The sequence below is a fragment of the Heptranchias perlo genome, chromosome 4 (assembly GCF_035084215.1).
Source record: "Heptranchias perlo isolate sHepPer1 chromosome 4, sHepPer1.hap1, whole genome shotgun sequence".
Classification (NCBI taxonomy): Eukaryota; Metazoa; Chordata; class Chondrichthyes; order Hexanchiformes; family Hexanchidae; genus Heptranchias; species Heptranchias perlo.
The window spans coordinates 103,472,866-103,491,443 of NC_090328.1; the positions used below are offsets into that span (position 1 = coordinate 103,472,866).

The window sequence follows — 18,578 nt, forward strand, 5'->3', positions numbered from 1 at the left end:
TGTTTCTTCAGTCTTACCGGAGGCAGGGGATTTGCTGGTCGACAGTGAAGTCCTCCTACAAATATGAAATTGGGCAGAAGCGGGCGGGGAAATTCAAAATCCCAATACGTTCGAATCAGCCAAATGTCAGCCTTGCCCATTATTTCACAGAATGTTGTTGGTTCACCTTTGTAAGCAGAAGCAGAACAATAAGGAATTATAGTAAACAAATGTGAGTGTGACATTTTTCAGAGTCAACTCCCCCCCCCCGCACAATATTAGTAACGTTATCTGCAGTAAGATTAATTCAGTCCAGCTATTTTATCCTTATCCTATATGATCCACAATGATATTAATTGCTAAATCAGATACTCTACTACTATATAATAATTACAACGGCAGGTTAAGTTGGAAACCCTGTGGAAGGATCTGTTGTGATCAAGTCTGAAACACATTCACTAAGGCAGTGTTTTTCAAACTATGGGCCGCCCCCCCCCACCCCGCCCACCAACTCCGGTTTGGAATGACCCATTGACGGTCGACTCCAAATCTCTCCAAGCAGGAGGGGGGAGCAAAGAGCTCTTCAAAATAGTTTAGCTTGTCCAATATGAAATCAGTCTCCTATAACCTTTCAAATTATAAAGTGTATATTCATGCTCGATTAGGAGGGGTTGGTGTGAGCACGGTGCCATTGTGCTATCTGGGTCCGACCAGCCCCCACCCCCTCTCCCAATGTGCCAGCTTGATCAGGTGGAGCAGCACGAGGGCCAGCGCTTGGCCGAGTGGCCGAGTCCCCCGCCCGCTGTGATTGCGCCACCTCAGCAGAGGATATGTTGGTGTGTGTTTGGTGGCATTCTGCAGCATGTCGGTAAGATGCTTCGAATTGCATCTTGGTTTCATTGCGATGCAGTTTTTCCGTCTGTTTGTAAAACACAAAAGAATTTTTGTGCACCAAAGGATTGTAAGATCAGGGGTTGACTGATTGGATAAACATACGGTTTGTATTATGAGTGTAAATGGAATTTTCACCATCCCTCTATGGAAGGTGATCTTGCTTCACAATGTGCTGGAAGGTAAATTGCTTTGAACATCGGAGCTGTTCTTTTCTGATGTAATTTCTTTTTCCCTCTCTTGCTCGTGGTGGGTGTGTTTCATTTCTCATGATGCCCACTGAGTTCTAAAGCCATGTATGCAAAAGTGCGGTAGGAGCTTTATTAAATACGTTTGGCTGTGATGTTGTCTACATGAATTTTAGTAAGGCATTTGACAAGGTCCCACATGGCAGACTGGTCAGAAAGGTAAAAGCCCATGGGATACAGGGAAATGTGGTGAATTGGATCCAAAATTGGCTCAGTAACAGGAAACAAAGAGTAAAAGTCAATGGATGTCTTTGCAAATGGAAATCCGTTTCCAATGGTGTGCCACAGGACTCAGTGTTGAGTCCCTTGCTGTTTGTGGTATATATTAATGATTTGGACTTGAATGTAGGGGGCATGATTGGCAAATTTGCAGACGACACAAAAATTGGCCATGTAGTTGATAGTGAAGAGGATAGCTGTAGACTCCAAGATGATATCAATGGGTTGGTGGAGTGGGCGGAAAAGTGGCAAATGGAGTTCAACCCGGAGAAGTGTGAGGTAATGCACTTAGGGAGGGCAAACAGTAAAAGGGAATACACAGTAAACGGGAATATATTGAGAGGGGTAGAGGAAGTGAGAGACCTTGGAGTGCATGTGCACAGGTCCCTGAAGGTGGCAGTACAGGTAGATAAGGTTGTGAAGAAGGCATACGGAATGCTATCCGTTATTAGCCGAGGTATAGAATACAAAAGCAGGGATGTAATGATGGAACTGTATAAAACACTGGTAAGGCCACAGCTGGAGTATTGTGCACAGTTCTGGTCGTCACATCACAGGAAGGACATAATTGCTCTGGTGAGAGTGCAGAGAAGATTTACAAGAATGTTGCCAGGGCTTGAAAATTGCAGCTACGAGGAGAGATTGGATAGGCTGGGGTTGTTTTCCTTGGAGCAGAGGAGGCTGAGGGGAGACTTGATTGAGGTGTACAAAATTATTAGGGGCCTAGATAGAGTAGACATGAAGTACTTGTTTCCCCTAGCAGAGAGTTCAAAAACTAGAGGACATAGATTTAAGCTGATTGGCGGAAAGATTAGAGGGGACATGAAGAAAAACTTTTTTACCCAGAGGGTGGTGGGTGTATGGAATTCGCTGCCCGAATTGGTGGTAGAGGCAGGGACCCTCAACTCTTTTTAAAAAGTACCTGGACCTGCACCTAAAGTGCTGTAAGCTGCAGGGCTACGGACCGGGTGCTGGAAGGTGGGATTAGAATGGGCACCTGGTTGTTCTTCGAGCCGGCATGGACACGATGGGCCAAATGGCCCCCTTCTGTGCTCTATCTTTTCTATGGTTCTATGGAACAGTTCCTGCAGATTGGAAGGCGGCAAATGTAACCCCACTATTTACAAAAGGAGGGGGAGAGAAAACAGGGAACTACAGACCCGTTAGCCTAACATCAGTCGTAGGGAAAATGCTAGAATTTATTATAAAGGATGTGATAACAGGACACTTAGAAAAAGTCAACATGAATTTATGAAAGGGAAATTGTGTTAGAGAAAACTACTGGAGTTTTTTGAGGATGTAACTGGTAGAATAGATAAGGGAGAACCAGTGGATGTGGTGTATTTGGATTTTCAGAAGGCCTTTGATAAAGTCCCACATAAGGGGTTAGTGTGCAAAACTAAAACTCATGGGATTGGTGATAATATACTGGCATGGATTGAAAATAGGTTAACAGACAGGAAACAGAGAGTAGGAATAAATGGGTCTTTTTCGGGGTGGCAGGCGGTGACTAGTGGGGTACCGCAGGGATCAGTGCTTGGTCCACAGCTATTCACAATATATATCAATGATTTGGATGAGGGGACCAAATGTAATATTTCCAAGTTTGTTGATGACACAAAACTAGGTGGGATGGTAAGTTGTGAGGAGGATGCAAAGAGGCTTCAAGGCGATTTAGACAAGTTGAGTGAGTGGGCAAATACATAGCAGATGCAGTATAATGTGGATAAATGTGAGGTTATCCACTTCAAAAGGAAAAACAGAAAGGCAGAGTATTATTTAAATGGTGATAGATTGGGGAATGTTGATGTACAAAGGGACCTGGGTGTCCTTGCACACCAGTCACTGAAAGCAGACATGCAGGTGCAGCAAGCAGTGAGGAAGGCAAATGGTATGTTGGCCTTCATTGCAAGAGGATTTGAGTACAAGAGCATGGATGTCTTACTGCAGTTATACAGGGCCTTGGTGACACCACACCTGGAGTATTGTGTGCAGTTTTAATCTCCTTACTTAAGAAAGGATATACTTGCCATAGATAGAGTGCAGTGAAGGTTCACCAGACTGATTCCTGGGATGGCAGGACTGTCGTATGAGGAGAGATTGGGTCGACTAAGCCGGTATTCACTAGAGTTTAGAAGAATGAGAGGGGATTTCATTGAAACGTATAAAATTCTGACAGGGCTAGACAGACTGGATGCAGGGAGGATGTTTCCCCTGGCTGGGGGGTCCAGAACGAGGGGTCACAGTCTCAGGATACAGGGTAGGACATTTAGGACTGAGATGAGGAGAAATTTCTTCACTCAGAGGGTGGTGAACCTGTGGAATTCTCCACCACAGAACGCTGTGGAGGCCAAGTCACTGAATATATTTAAGAAGGAGCTGGATAGATTTCTAGACACAAAAGGCATCAAGGGGTATGGGGAGAGAGGGGAATATGGTATTGAGATTGAGAATCAGCCACGATCATATTGAATGACGGAGCAGGCTTGAAGGGCCGAATGGCCTACTCCTGCTCCTATTTTCCATGTTTCTAAAATGTTAGCACGCACCATCATTGGTTCCCACCAACAATTCTCTGCAGTAGAAACACAGCTCTGCAACCCATTGCACAGAATCTGAAACACAGGTCCTTGCAACCTACCTAGGATTTGTACTTAACATCTCTGGGTACAGATGGTGTGTGTAAAAACGGATATGTAACTGGGGAAAGGAGCAAATTGCTTAGTCAGAGTCTGTCCGTTATGTTGTGCCCTCGGCCAGGTCCTAGCTCAAGTGTCACACGTGAGATGATGATTTGAGAACCGCCAACAATTATCACACGCTATTTGATCACAAGGAATGTTCTAGGTGTCTCCTAACTGAACTCATTCTCAACAATATTGGACAATTCCTGCTGTAATGTGAGGAAAAGAGCCTCTCAGATTACCTAAAACGTTGACATTAAGTTAGAAATTCCTTTGTGCACTACTTTTAATGAATTATTTAATGCACTTGGATAAAATTCCTGTCTGCTATTTTAAAATAGATCAATATCAGACAAAGGAATTTCTACTATATGTGTCATTAAAATGTTTTAGGTATTACCCATCCAGATTCCATGGAAACTAAAATCAGCCTTGATTTGATTACTCAGCAAATGATTCCAACGCTAAAACAAGAAATAGACAAACAAGAAATAGACAAACAAGCTAACAATTCCCTCCCAAAGTCAAAGAAGATGAGAAAACAATTCTTCAGTGCTGTAGGATTAGAGATATTGCAGTCTTTACGCCAAATTCAAATTAAACTAGAAGTTGGGATTGTTCTCCTTAGAGCAGAGGAGGTTAAGGGAAAATTTAATAGAGATGTTCAAAATTATGAAGGGTTTTGATAAGAGTATAATGAGGAGGAACTGTTTCCACTGGCAGGAGGATCGGTAACCAGAGGACACAGATTTAAGATAATTGACAAAAGAACTTGGGGGAGATGAGGACAGGTTTTTTTTTAACGTAGCGAGCCGGTATGATCTGGAATGCACTGACTGAAAGGATGCTGGAAACAGGTTCAATAGTGACTTTCATAAAGGAATTGGACAAATACTTGAAGCAGAGAAATTTGCAGGGCTATGAGGAAAGAGCAGGGGAGTGGGATTAATTTTATAGCTCTTTCAAACAGCTGGCATAGGCACGATGCCCTAAATGGCCTCCTTCTGTGCTGTAAGATTCTATGAAACTAAAATTCAAACACTGCCATTCAACTTAATCATCTAATTTCAACTAATGATAGACACCCTCCTTTAATGAATCCTGCCAGGGCTGTGGTAATTATACACCAGTAATCCACAAAAAGCTGCACCCCAGAGCAAATTGAATTTCCGTCTTGACTTCAATCTGTCCTGCCAAGCTCAGGAGCCACCTGATGTGACAACTCATGCCTTTTCAACTGAGCTGCGGTGACCCAGCTCAGTTCACTTCTGTGAAACACAAGAGTTTGAATCTTTACTGAGTCTGAAATATAGACGTTCTATAGAACACGTGGATGGTTGGCATGTATGGTTCTATCCTGCAAAGTGTCACTACGTAACAATCAGGAGTGAGAATTCTGGCTGATTTCTGCCCTCCGTACCCCATACTGAAGCTGATTCATACACGCTAAGTGCCAGCTGTTTTAGCTGAAAGCTTTTCAACCTGTGTATCAGTGTTTTACAAGAAAAGTCAGCTTTTTTTCTCACTAGGATTGGATGTTGTCAATTGAAATCAATCACATGGCACAACTGGAGGTTGTCATAACCAATCAGATCAGTTGGAGGCAGAACCGACGGCCGTGAGAACCAATTCCAGCCCCCACCCCCCAAAACTGTCCAAACTCATCCAAAGCTTCACTGTAATAGGCGTCCTAGTCATGCCAGAACCACATGCTCACCAGATCATACGTGAGCAAGTAACGGGCATTTTGATATCTCTCAGTAAATGTCATCTTGTCGGAAAACTCTGACATAGTAACAGGTACCTAGCAAGGAGGAGCTGGGATTTGTCCACAGAGCCTTTCCAATGCAGACCCGAGGGAGAATCTCAGAGTTAAGATGAAGGGGATTCCCAGCTTCACAGCTGGAGATCACCACAAAAATGTACAGGGCCAGACAGCAGGGGCTCGTTTTGCAATGGTGGTGGGTTGGCGTTGGAAACGGTAAGTTTTGTTCATGCGGGTTTGCCACGCGCATGAACAAAACTTGTTGATTGCTGATGATTAACGTCCTCTCCAGGTTTCGCGCCCGGCAACCAGCCTGATTGACACATTGGCTGCCGTCAGGAGCTGCAACGCGAGGGGTGGGGGAGAGAGAGAGAGAGGGAGACGTCATCCGGCGCTGGAATAGGATACTGGGGGGGGGACGCGGGGGAGGAGGGGGAGATCCGGGGGGGGAGGGGGGAGGAGGGGGAGATCCGGGGGGGGAGGAGGAGGGGGAGATCAGGGGGTGAAGAGGGGACATCGGGAGGAATGGGGAAGATCGGGGGGGGTGAAGAGGGGGAGATCAGAGAGGGAGACATCGGACTTCGGAGCTGGGTGCAAAGGTAGGTTCATTTTGTGTTTTAACTTCCTTCCATGGTTTTTGATGTACTTTATTTAGTTTCTTTTTCCCTTATCCGGCCCTTCACGCTTTCGCCAGGCGTAAATCAGAAGCAGTGGGCAAGCCGCCCAAATAAGTTAAAAATGGTTACCATTACTTCATCTGTCACAGGTAAAGTGCCTTAATACCTCATTGAGGTGCATTGGGCTCTTTAACTGTAAAGCTGAAACACGAGGGGGGGGAAAGAAAGAGAGAGAGCGAGACGTCATCCGGCACTGGAACGGAAGATTGGAGGGGGGTGGGGGAGAGGGGAAGGTCGGGGGGGAGAGGAGAAGGTCGGGGGGAGAGGGGAAGGTCGGGAGGGAGAGGAGAAGGTCGGGGGGGAGAGGGGAAGGTCGGGGGGAGAGGGGAAGGTCGGGGGGGAGAGGAGAAGGTCGGGGGGGAGAGGAGAAGGGCGGGAGGGAGAGGGGAAGGTCGGGGGGAGAGGGGAAGGTCGGGGGGAGAGGGGAAGGTCGGGGGGGAGAGGGGAAGGTCGGGGGGAGAGGGGAAGGTCGGGGGGGAGCGGGAAGGTCAGGGGGGAGAGTGGAAGGTCGGGGGGGAGAGGAGAAGGTCGGGGGGGAGAGGGGAAGGTCGGGGGGGAGAGGGGAAGGTCGGGGTGGAGAGGAGAAGGTCGGGGGGGAGAGGGGAAGGTCGGGGGGGAGAGGGGAAGGTCGGGGGGGAGAGGAGCAGGTCGGGAGGGAGAGGGGAAGGTCGGGGGGGAGAGGGGAAGGTCGGGGGGGAGAGGAGAAGGTCGGGAGGGAGAGGGGAAGGTCGGGGGGAGAGGGGAAGGTCGGGGGGGAGAGGAGAAGGTCGGGGGGGAGAGGGGAAGGTCGGGGGGGAGAGGGGAAGGTCGGGGGGGAGAGGAGAAGGTCGGGAGGGAGAGGGGAAGGTCGGGGGGAGGGGGAAGGTCGGGGGGGAGGGGGAAGGTCAGGGGGGAGAGTGGAAGGTCGGGAGGGAGAGGGGAAGGTCGGGGGGGAGAGGGGAAGGCCGGTGGGAGAGCGGAAGGTCGGGAGGGAGAGGGGAAGGTCGGGGGGGAGAGGGGAAGGTCGGGGGGAGAGGGGAAGGTCGGGGGGGAGGGGGAAGGTCGGGGGGGAGAGGAGAAGGTCGGGAGGGAGAGGGGAAGGTCGAGGGGAGAGGGGAAGGTCGGGGGGGAGAGGAGAAGGTCGGGGGGGAGAGAAGAAGGTCGGGGGGAGAGGGGAAGGTCGGGGGGGAGAGGAGAAGGTCGGGGGGGAGAGAAGAAGGTCGGGGGGAGAGGGGAAGGTCGGGGGGGAGAGGAGAAGGTCGGGGGGGAGAGGGGAAGGTCGGGGGGGAGAGAAGAAGGTCGGGGGGAGAGGGGAAGGTCGGGGGGGAGAGGAGAAGGTCGGGGGGGAGAGGGGAAGGTCGGGGGGGAGAGAAGAAGGTCGGGGGGGAGAGGGGAAGGTCGGGGGGGAGAGAAGATGGTCGGGGGGGAGAGGGGAAGGTCGGGGGGAGAGGAGAAGGTCGGGGGGGAGAGGGGAAGGTCGGGGGGGAGAGAAGAAGGTCGGGGGGAGAGGGGAAGGTCGGGGGGAGAGGAGAAGGTCGGGGGGGAGAGGGGAAGGTCGGGGGGGAGAGGAGAAGGTCGGGGGGGAGAGGGGAAGGTCGGGGGGGAGAGGGGAAGGTCGGGGGGGAGAGGGGAAGGTCGGGGGGAGAGGGGAAGGTCGGGGGGGAGAGGGGAAGGTCGGGGGGGAGAGAAGAAGGTCGGGGGGGAGAGGAGAAGGTCGGGGGGGAGAGGGGAAGGTCGGGGGGGAGAGGGGAAGGTCGGGGGGGAGAGGGGAAGGTCGGGGGGGAGAGGGGAAGGTCGGGGGGGAGAGGAGAAGGTCGGGGGGGAGAGGGGAAGGTCGGGGGGAGAGGGGAAGGTCGAGGGGAGAGGGGAAGGTCGGGGGGGAGAGGGGGGGAGAGGGGAAGGTCGGGGGGAGAGGGGAAGGTCGGGGGGGAGAGGGGAAGGTCGGGGGGGAGAGGGGAAGGTCGGGGGGGAGAGGAGAAGGTCGGGGGGGAGAGGGGAAGGTCGGGGGGAGAGGGGAAGGTCGAGGGGAGAGGGGAAGGTCGGGGGGGAGAGGGGGGGAGAGGGGAAGGTCGGGGGGAGAGGGGAAGGTCGAGGGGAGAGGGGAAGGTCGGGGGGAGAGGGGAAGGTCGGGGGGAGAGGGGAAGGCCGAGGGGAGAGGGGAAGGTCGGGGGGGAGAGGGGAAGGTCGGGGGGAGAGGGGAAGGTCGGGGGGAGAGGGGAAGGTCGGGGGGGAGAGGGGAAGGTCGGGAGGGAGAGGAGAAGGTCGGGGGGGAGAGGGGAAGGTCGGGGGGGAGAGGGGAAGGTCGGGGGGGAGAGGGGAAGGTCGGGGGGGAGAGGAGAAGGTCGGGGGGGAGAGGGGAAAGTCGGGGGGGAGAGGAGAAGGTCGGGGGGGAGAGGGGAAGGTCGGGGGGGAGAGGGGAAGGTCGGGGGGGAGAGGGGAAGGTCGGGGGGGAGAGGGGAAGGTCGGGGGGGAGAGGGGAAGGTCGGGGGGGAGAGAAGAAGGTCGGGGGGAGAGGAAAAGGTCGGGGGGGAGAGGGGAAGGTCGGGGGGGAGAGGGGAAGGTCGGGGGGGAGAGGAGAAGGTCGGGGGGGAGAGGGGAAGGTCGGGGGGAGAGGGGAAGTTCGGGGGGGAGAGGGGAAGGTCGAGGGGAGAGGAGAAGGTCGGGGGGAGAGGGGAAGGTCGGGGGGGAGAGGAGAAGGTCGGGGGGAGAGGGGAAGGTCGGGGGGAGAGAGGAAGGTCGGGGGGGAGAGGGGAAGGTCGGGGGGGAGAGGGGAAGGTCGGGGGGGAGAGGGGAAGGTCGGGGGGGAGAGGGGAAGGTTGGGGGGGAGAGGGGAAGGTCGGGGGGAGAGGGGAAGGTCGGGGGGGAGAGGGGAAGGTCGGGGGGGAGAGGGGAAGGTCGGAAGGGAGAGGAGAAGGTCGAGGGGAGAGGAGAATGTCGGGGGGGAGAGGGTAAGGTCGGGGGGGAGAGGAGAAGGTCGGGGGGGAGAGGGGAAGGTCGGGGGGGAGAGCGGAAGGTCGGGGGGGAGAGGGGAAGGTCGGGGGGAGAGGTGAAGGTCGGGGGGGAGAGGGGAAGGTCGGGGGGGAGAGGTGAAGGTCGGGGGGGAGAGGGGAAGGTCGGGGGGGAGAGGGGAAGGTCGGGATGAGAGGAGAAGGTCGGGGGGGAGAGGGGAAGGTCGGGGGGTGAGGGGAAGGTCGGGGGGAGAGGGGAAGGTCGGGGGGGAGAGGAGAAGGTCGGGGGGAGAGGGGAAGGTCGGGGGGAGAGGGGAAGGTCGGGGGGGAGAGGAGAAGGTCGGGGGGAGAGGGGAAGGTCGGGGGGAGAGGGGAAGGTCGGGGGGAGAGGGGAAGGTCGGGGGGGAGAGGGGAAGGTCGGGGGGGAGAGGGGAAGGTCGGGATGAGAGGAGATGGTCGGGAGGGAGAGGGGAAGGTCGGGGGGAGAGGGGAAGGTCGGGGGGGAGAGGGGAAGGTCGGGGGGAGAGGGGAAGGTCGGGGGGAGAGGTGAAGGTCGGGGGGAGAGGGGAAGGTCGGGGGGGAGAGGGGAAGGTCGGGGGGGAGAGGGGAAGGTCGGGGGGAGAGCGGAAGGTGGGGTGGGAGAGAAGGTCGGGGGGGAGAGGGGAAGGTCGGGGGGGAGAGGGGAAGGTCGGGGGGAGAGCGGAAAGTGGGGTGGCAGAGAAGGTCGGGGGGAGGGGGGAAGGTCGGGGGGAGAGGGGAAGGTCGGGGGGAGAGGGGAAAGTCAGGAGGGAGAGGAGAAGGTCGGGAGGGAGAGGAGAAGGTCGGGGGGGAGAGGGGAAGGTCGGGGGGGAGAGGGGAAGGTCGGGGGGGAGAGGGGAAGGTCGGGGGGGAGAGGAGAAGGTCGGGGGGGAGAGGGGAAGGTCGGGGGGGAGGGGAAGGTCGGGGGGGAGAGGGGAAGGTCGGGGGGGAGAGGGGAAGGTCGGGGGGAGAGGAGAAGGTCGGGGGGGAGAGGAGAAGGTCGGGGGGAGAGGGGAAGGTCGGGGGGGAGAGGGGAAGGTCGGGAGGGAGAGGGGAAGGTCGGGGGGGAGAGGGGAAGGTCGGGGGAGAGGGGAAGGTCGGGAGGGAGAGGAGAAGGTCGGGGGGGAGGGGAAGGTCGGGGGGGAGAGGGGAAGGTCGGGGGGGAGAGGAAGGTCGGGAGGGAGAGGGGAAGGTCGGGGGGGAGAGGGGAAGGTCGGGGTGGAGAGGGGAAGGTCGGGGGGGAGGGGAAGGTCGGGAGGGAGAGGGGAAGGTCGGGGGGGAGGGGAAGGTCGGGGGGGAGAGGGGAAGGTCGGGGGGGAGAGGAGAAGGTCGGGGGAGAGGGGAAGGTCGGGGGGGAGAGGGGAAGGTCGGGGGAGAGGGGAAGGTCGGGGGGGAGAGGAGAAGGTCGGGGGGGAGAGGAGAAGGTCGGGGGGAGAGGGGAAGGTCGGGGGGGAGAGGGGATGGTCGGGGGGGAGAGGGGAAGGTCGGGGGGGAGAGGGGAAGGTCGGGGGGGAGAGGGGAAGGTCGGGGGGGAGAGGAGAAGGTCGGGGGGGAGAGGGGAAGGTCGGGGGGGAGAGGGGAAGGTCGGGGGGGAGAGGAGAAGGTCGGGGGGGAGAGGGGAAGGTCGGGGGGGAGAGGTGAAGGTCGGGGGGGAGAGGGGAAGGTCGGGGGGGAGAGGGGAAGGTCGGGGGGGAGAGGGGAAGGTCGGGGGAGAGAGGGGAAGGTCGGGGGGGAGAGGGGAAGATCGGAGGGAGAGGGGAAGGTCGGGGGGAGAGGGGAAGGTCGGGGGGAGAGGGGAAGGTCGAGGGGAGAGGGGAAGGTCGGGGGTGAGAGGGGAAGGTCGGGGGGGAGAGGGGAAGGTCGGGGGGAGAGGGGAAGGTCGAGGGGAGAGGGGAAGGTCGGGGGGGAGAGGAGAAGGTCGGGGGGGAGAGGGGAAGGTCGGGAGGGAGAGGGGAAGGTCGGGGGGGAGAGAAGAAGGTCGGGGGGAGAGGAGAAGGTCGGGGGGGAGAGAAGAAGGTCGGGGGGGAGAGGAGAAGGTCGGGGGGGAGAGGGGAAGGTCGGGGGGGAGAGAAGAAGGTCGGGGGGGAGAGGAGAAGGTCGGGGGGGAGAGGGGAAGGTCGGGAGGGAGAGGGGAAGGTCGGGGGGGAGAGAAGAAGCTCGGGGGTAGAGGAGAAGGTCGGGGGGGAGAGGGGAAGGTCGGGAGGGAGAGCAGAAGGTCGGGGGGGAGAGGGGAAGGTCGGGGGGGAGAGGGGAAGGTCGGGGGGGAGAGGAGAAGGTCGGGGGGGAGAGGGGAAGGTCGGGGGGGAGAGGGGAAGGTCGGGGGGGAGAGGGGAAGGTCGGGGGGAGAGGGGAAGGTCGGGGGGAGAGGGGAAGGTCGGGGGGGAGAGGGGAAGGTCGGGGGGAGAGGGGAAGGTCGGGGGGGAGAGGGGAAGGTCGGGGGGGAGAGGGGAAGGTCGGGGGGAAGAGAAGAAGGTCGGGGGGAGAGGGGAAGGTCGGGGGGGAGAGGAGAAGGTCGGGGGGGGAGAGGGGAAGGTCGGGGGGGAGAGAAGAAGGTCGGGGGGGAGAGGAGAAGGTCGGGGGGGAGAGGGGAAGGTCGGGGGGGGAGAGGGGAAGGTCGGGGGGGAGAGGGGAAGGTCGGGGGGGAGAGGGGAAGGTCAGGGGGGAGAGGGGAAGGTCGGGGGGGAGAGGAGAAGGTCGGGGGGGAGAGGGGAAGTTCGGGGGGAGAGGGGAAGGTCGAGGGGAGAGGGGAAGGTCGGGGGGGAGAGGGGAAGGTCGGGGGGAGAGGGGAAGGTCGGGGGGAGAGGGGAAGGTCGAGGGGAGAGGGGAAGGTCGGGGGGGAGAGGAGAAGGTCGCGGGGAGAGGGGAAGGTCGGGGGGAGAGGGGAAGGTCGGGGGGAGAGGGGAAGGTCGGGGGGGAGAGGAGAAGGTCGGGGGGGAGAGGGGAAGGTCGGGGGGGAGAGGGGAAGGTCGGGGGGGAGAGGGGAAGGTCGGGGGGAGAGGGGAAGGTCGGGGGGGAGAGGGGAAGGTCGGGGGGAGAGGGGAAGGTCGGGGGGAGAGGGGAAGGTCGAGGGGAGAGGGGAAGGTCGGGGGGGAGAGGGGAAGGTCGGGGGGGAGAGGGGAAGGTCGGGGGGAGAGGGGAAGGTCGGGGGGGAGAGGGGAAGGTCGGGGGGGAGAGGGGAAGGTCGGGGGGAGAGGAGAAGGTCGGGGGGGAGAGGGGAAGGTCGGGGGGAGAGGGGAAGGTCGGGGGGGAGAGGGGAAGGTCGGGGGGAGAGGGGAAGGTCGGGGGGGAGAGGGGAAGGTCGGGGGGGAGAGGGGAAGGTCGGGGGGGAGAGGGGAAGGTCGGTGGGGAGAGGGGAAGGTCGGGGGGGAGAGGGGAAGGTCGGGATGAGAGGAGATGGTCGGGAGGGAGAGGAGAAGGTCGGGGGGGAGAGGGGAAGGTCGGGGGGGAGAGGAGAAGGTGGGGGGGAGAGGGGAAGGTCGGGGGGAGAGGTGAAGGTCGGGGGGAGAGGGGAAGGTCGGGGGGGAGAGGGGAAGGTCGGGGGGAGAGCGGAAGGTGGGGTGGGAGAGAAGGTCGGGGGGAGAGGGGAAGGTCGCGGGGGAGAGGGGAAGGTGGGGGGGAGAGGGGAAGGTCGGGGGGAGAGGGGAAGGTCGGGGGGGAGAGGGGAAGGTCGGGGGGGAGAGGGGAAGGTCGGGGGGAGAGCGGAAGGTAGGGTGGGAGAGAAGGTCGGGGGGGAGAGGGGAAGGTCGGGGGGAGAGGGGAAGGTCGGGGGGAGAGGGGAAAGTCAGGAGGGAGAGGAGAAGGTCGGGGGGGAGAGGGGAAGGTCGGGGGGGAGGGGAAGGTCGGGGGGGAGAGGGGAAGGTCGGGGGGGAGAGGGGAAGGTCGGGGGGGAGAGGAGAAGGTCGGGGGGAGAGGGGAAGGACGGGGGGGAGAGGGGAAGGTCGGGAGGGAGAGGGGAAGGTCGGGGGGGAGAGGGGAAGGTCGGGGGAGAGGGGAAGGTCGGGAGGGAGAGGAGAAGGTCGGGGGGGAGGGGAAGGTCGGGGGGGAGAGGGGAAGGTCGGGGGGGAGAGGGGAAGGTCGGGGGGGAGAGGGGAAGGTCGGGGGGGAGAGGGGAAGGTCGGGGGGGAGAGGGGAAGGTCGGGGGGGAGAGGGGAAGGTCGGGGGGGAGAGGAGAAGGTCGGGGGGAGAGGGGAAGGTCGGGGGGGAGAGGGGAAGGTCGGGAGGGAGAGGGGAAGGTCGGGGGGGAGAGGGGAAGGTCGGGGGAGAGGGGAAGGTCGGGAGGGAGAGGAGAAGGTCGGGGGGGAGGGGAAGGTCGGGGGGGAGAGGGGAAGGTCGGGGGGGAGAGGGGAAGGTCGGGGGGGAGAGGAAGGTCGGGAGGGAGAGGAGAAGGTCGGGGGGAGAGGGGAAGGTCGGGGGAGAGGGGAAGGTCGGGGGGGAGAGGAGAAGGTCGGGGGGGAGAGGAGAAGGTCGGGGGGAGAGGGGAAGGTCGGGGGGGAGAGGGGATGTCGGGGGGGAGAGGGGAAGGTCGGGGGGGAGAGGGGAAGGTCGGGGGGGAGAGGGGAAGGTCGGGGGGGAGAGGGGAAGGTCGGGGGGGAGAGGGGAAGGTCGGGGGGGAGAGGAGAAGGTCGGGGGGGAGAGGGGAAGGTCGGGGGGGAGAGGGGAAGGTCGGGGGGGAGAGGGGAAGGTCGGGGGGGAGAGGAGAAGGTCGGGGGGGAGAGGGGAAGGTCGGGGGGGAGAGAAGGTCGGGGGGGAGAGGGGAAGGTCGGGGGTGAGAGGGGAAGGTCGGGGGGGAGACGGGAAGGTCGGGGGAGAGAGGGGAAGGTCGGGGGGGAGAGGGGAAGGTCGGGGGGAGAGGGGAAGGTCGAGGGGAGAGGGGAAGGTCGGGGGGGAGAGGGGAAGGTCGGGGGGAGAGGGGAAGGTCGGGGGGGAGAGGGGAAGGTCGGGGGGGAGAGGGGAAGGTCGGGGGGAGAGGGGAAGGTTGAGGGGAGAGGGGAAGGTCGGAAGGGAGAGGAGAAGGTCGAGGGGAGAGGAGAAGGTCGGGGGGGAGAGGGTAAGGTCGGGGGGGAGAGGAGAAGGTCGGGGGGGAGAGGGGAAGGTCGGGGGGGAGAGGGGAAGGTCGGGATGAGAGGAGATGGTCGGGAGGGAGAGGAGAAGGTCGGGGGGGAGAGGGGAAGGTCGGGGGGAGAGGGGAAGGTCGGGGGGGAGAGGGGAAGGTCGGGGGGGAGAGGAGAAGGTCGGGGGGGAGAGGAGAAGGTCGGGGGGAGAGGGGAAGGTCGGGGGGAGAGGGGAAGGTCGGGGGGGAGAGGAGAAGGTCGGGGGGGAGAGGGGAAGGTCGGGGGGAGAGGAGAAGGTCGGGGGGGAGAGGAGAAGGTCGGGGGGAGAGGGGAAGGTCGGGGGGAGAGGGGAAGGTCGGGGGGGAGAGGAGAAGGTCGGGGGGGAGAGGAGAAGGTCGGGGGGGAGAGGGGAAGGTCGGGGGGGAGAGGGGAAGGTCGGGGGGGAGAGGGGAAGGTCGGGGGGAGAGGGGAAGGTCGAGGGGAGAGGGGAAGGTCGGGGGGGAGAGGGGAAGGTCGGGGGGAGAGGGGAAGGTCGGGGGGAGAGGGGAAGGTCGGGGGGGGAGAGGGGAAGGTCGGGATGAGAGGAGATGGTCGGGAGGGAGAGGAGAAGGTCGGGGGGGAGAGGGGAAGGTCGGGGGGGAGAGGGGAAGGTCGGGGGGGAGAGGGGAAGGTCGGGGGGGAGAGGAGAAGGTGGGGGGGAGAGGGGAAGGTCGGGGGGAGAGGTGAAGGTCGGGGGGAGAGGGGAAGGTCGGGGGGGAGAGGGGAAGGTCGGGGGGGAGAGGGGAAGGTCGGGGGGAGAGCGGAAGGTGGGGTGGGAGAGAAGGTCGGGGGGAGAGGGGAAGGTCGGGAGGGAGAGGGGAAGGTCGGGGGGAGAGCGGAAGGTGGGGTGGGAGAGAAGGTCGGGGGGGAGAGGGGAAGGTCGGGGGGAGAGGGGAAGGTCGGGGGGAGAGCGGAAGGTGGGGTGGGAGAGAAGGTCGGGGGGGAGAGGGGAAGGTCGGGGGGGAGAGGGGAAGGTCGGGGGGAGAGGGGAAGGTCGGGGGGAGAGGGGAAAGTCAGGAGGGAGAGGAGAAGGTCGGGGGGGAGAGGGGAAGGTCGGGGGGGAGGGGAAGGTCGGGGGGGAGAGGGGAAGGTCGGGGGGGAGAGGAGAAGGTCGGGGGGGAGAGGAGAAGGTCGGGGGGAGAGGGGAAGGTCGGGGGGGAGAGGGGAAGGTCGGGAGGGAGAGGGGAAGGTCGGGGGGGAGAGGGGAAGGTCGGGGGAGAGGGGAAGGTCGGGAGGGAGAGGAGAAGGTCGGGGGGGAGGGGAAGGTCGGGGGGGAGAGGGGAAGGTCGGGGGGGAGAGGGGAAGGTCGGGGGGGAGAGGAAGGTCGGGAGGGAGAGGAGAAGGTCGGGGGGGAGAGGAGAAGGTCGGGGGGAGAGGGGATGGTCGGGGGGGAGAGGGGAAGGTCGGGGGGGAGAGGGGAAGGTCGGGGGGGAGAGGGGATGGTCGGGGGGGAGAGGGGAAGGTCGGGGGGAGAGGGGAAGGTCGGTGGGGAGAGGGGAAGGTCGGGGGGGAGAGGGGAAGGTCGGGGGGGAGAGGGGAAGGTCGGGGGGGAGAGGGGAAGGTCGGGGGGGAGAGGGGAAGGTCGGGGGGGAGAGGAGAAGGTCGGGGGGGAGAGGGGAAGGTCGGGGGGGAGAGGGGAAGGTCGGGGGGGAGAGGAGAAGGTCGGGGGGGAGAGGGGAAGGTCGGGGGGGAGAGGAGAAGGTCGGGGGGGAGAGGAGAAGGTCGGGGGGGAGAGGGGAAGGTCGGGGGGGAGAGGGGAAGGTCGGGGGAGAGAGGGGAAGGTCGGGGGGGAGAGGGGAAGATCGGAGGGAGAGGGGAAGGTCGGGGGGAGAGGGGAAGGTCGGGGGGGAGAGGGGAAGGTCGGGGGGGAGAGGGGAAGGTCGGGGGGGAGAGGAGAAGGTCGGGGGGCAGAGGGGAAGGTCGGGGGGAGAGGGGAAGGTCGGGGGGAGAGGGGAAGGTCGAGGGGAGAGGGGAAGGTCGGGGGGGAGAGGGGAAGGTCGGGGGGGAGAGGGGAAGGTCGGGGGGAGAGGGGAAGGTCGAGGGGAGAGGGGAAGGTCGGGGGGGAGAGGGGAAGGTCGGGGGGAAAGGGGAAGGTCGGGGGGGGAGGGGAAGGTCGAGGGCAGAGGGGAAGGTCGGGGGGGAGAGGGGAAGGTCGGGGGGGAGGGGGAAGGTCGGGGGGAGAGGGGAAGGTCGGGGGGAGAGGGGAAGGTCGAGGGGAGAGGGGAAGGTCGGGGGGGAGAGAAGAAGGTCGGGGGGGAGAGGAGAATGTCGGGGGGGAGAGGGGAAGGTCGGGGGGGAGAGGAGAAGGTCGGGGGGGAGAGGGGAAGGTCGGGAGGGAGAGGGGAAGGTCGGGGGGGAGAGAAGAAGGTCGGGGGGGAGAGGGGAAGGTCGGGGGGGAGAGGGGAAGGTCGGGGGGGAGAGGGGAAGGTCGGGGGGGAGAGGAGAAGGTCGGGGGGGGAGAGGGGAAGGTCGGGGGGGAGAGGGGAAGGTCGGGGGGGAGAGGGGAAGGTCGGGGGGGAGAGGGGAAGTTCGGGGGGGAGAGGGGAAGGTCGGGAGGGAGAGGAGAAGGTCGGGGGGGAGAGGGGAAGGTCGGGGAGGAGAGGGGAAGGTCGGGGGGGAGAGGGGAAGGTCGGGGGGGAGAGGGGAAGGTCGGGGGGGAGAGGGGAAGGTCGGGGGGGAGAGGGGAAGGTCGGGGGGGAGAGGGGAAGGTCGGGGGGGAGAGGGGAAGGTCGGGGGGGAGAGGGGATGGTCGGGAGGGAGAGGGGAAGGTCGGGGTGGAGAGGGGAAGGTCGGGGGGAGAGGGGAAGGTCGGGGGAGAGGAGAAGGTCGGGGGAGAGGAGAAGGTCGGGGGGGAGAGGGGAAGGTCGGGGGGGAGAGGGGAAGGTCGGGGGGGAGAGGGGAAGGTCGGGGGGAGAGGGGAAGGTCGGGGGAGAGGAGAAGGTCGGGGGGAGAGGGGAAGGTCGGGGGGTGAGGGGAAGGTCGGGGGGAGAGGGGAAGGTCGGGGGGAGAGGGGAAGGTCGGGGGGAGAGGGGAAGGTCGGGGGGAGAGGGGAAGGTCGGGGGGAGAGGGGAAGGTCGGTGGGAGAGGGGAAGGTCGGTGGGAGAGGGGAAGGTCGGGGGGAGAGGGGAAGGTCGGGGGAGAGGGGAAGGTCGGGGGGAGAGGAGAAGGTCGGGGGGGAGAGGGGAAGGTCGGGGGGGAGAGGGGACGGTCGGGGGGGAGAGGGGACGGTCGGGGGGGAGAGGGGAAGGTCGGGGGGGAGAGGGGAAGGTTGCGCGGGAGAGGGGAAGGTCGGGAGGGAGTTGAAGGACGGGGGGGAGAGGAGATGGTCGGGGGGGAGAGGGGAAGGTTGGGGGGAGAGGGGAAGGTCGGGGGGAGAGGGGAAGGTCGGGGGGAGAGGGGAAGGTCGGGGGGAGAGGGGAAGGTCGGGGGGAGAGGGCAAGGTCGGGGGGGACAGCGGAAGGTCGGGGGGGAGAGCAGAAGGTCAGGGGGGAACGCAAGGTCGAGGTGGGGAGAGGGGAAGGGGAGGGTCGGGGGGGGAGAGCGGAAGATCGAGGTGGGGAGAGGGGAAGGTCAGGGGGAGAGGGGAAGTTCCGGGGGAGAGGGGAAGGTCGGGGGGGGGAGAGCGGAAGTTCAGGGGGGAGCTGATGGTCGAGGTTGGGAGGGGGGAAGGTCGGGGGGAGAGGGGAAGGTCGGGGGGAGAGGGGAAGGTCGGGGGGAGAGGGGAAAGTCAGGAGGGAGAGGAGAAGGTCGGGGGGGAGAGGGGAAGGTCGGGGGGGAGGGGAAGGTCGGGGGGGAGAGGGGAAGGTCGGGGGGGAGAGGAGAAGGTCGGGGGGGAGAGGAGAAGGTCGGGGGGGAGAGGGGAAGGTCGGGGGGGAGGGGAAGGTCGGGGGGGAGAGGAGAAGGTCGGGGGGGAGAGGAGAAGGTCGGGGGGGAGAGGAGAAGGTCGGGGGGAGAGGGGAAGGTCGGGGGGGAGAGGGGAAGGTCGGGAGGGAGAGGGGAAGGTCGGGGGGGAGAGGGGAAGGTCGGGGGAGAGGGGAAGGTCGGGAGGGAGAGGAGAAGGTCGGGGGGGAGGGGAAGGTC

The 18,578-nt window shown here is 62.4% G+C and overlaps 1 protein-coding gene across 1 annotated transcript in view; it reads right to left on the reverse strand.

Annotated features, from left to right (window-relative positions):
• Positions 1 to 18,578, reverse strand: part of LOC137321163 (UDP-glucuronosyltransferase 2A2-like) — a 56,270-nt gene that overhangs the window by 23,246 nt on the left and 14,446 nt on the right. The window contains exon 2 of the mRNA XM_067983416.1: positions 18 to 166. Within this exon, the coding sequence (XP_067839517.1) occupies positions 18 to 166 (149 nt within the window). The remainder of the gene's footprint in view (positions 1 to 17; positions 167 to 18,578) is intronic.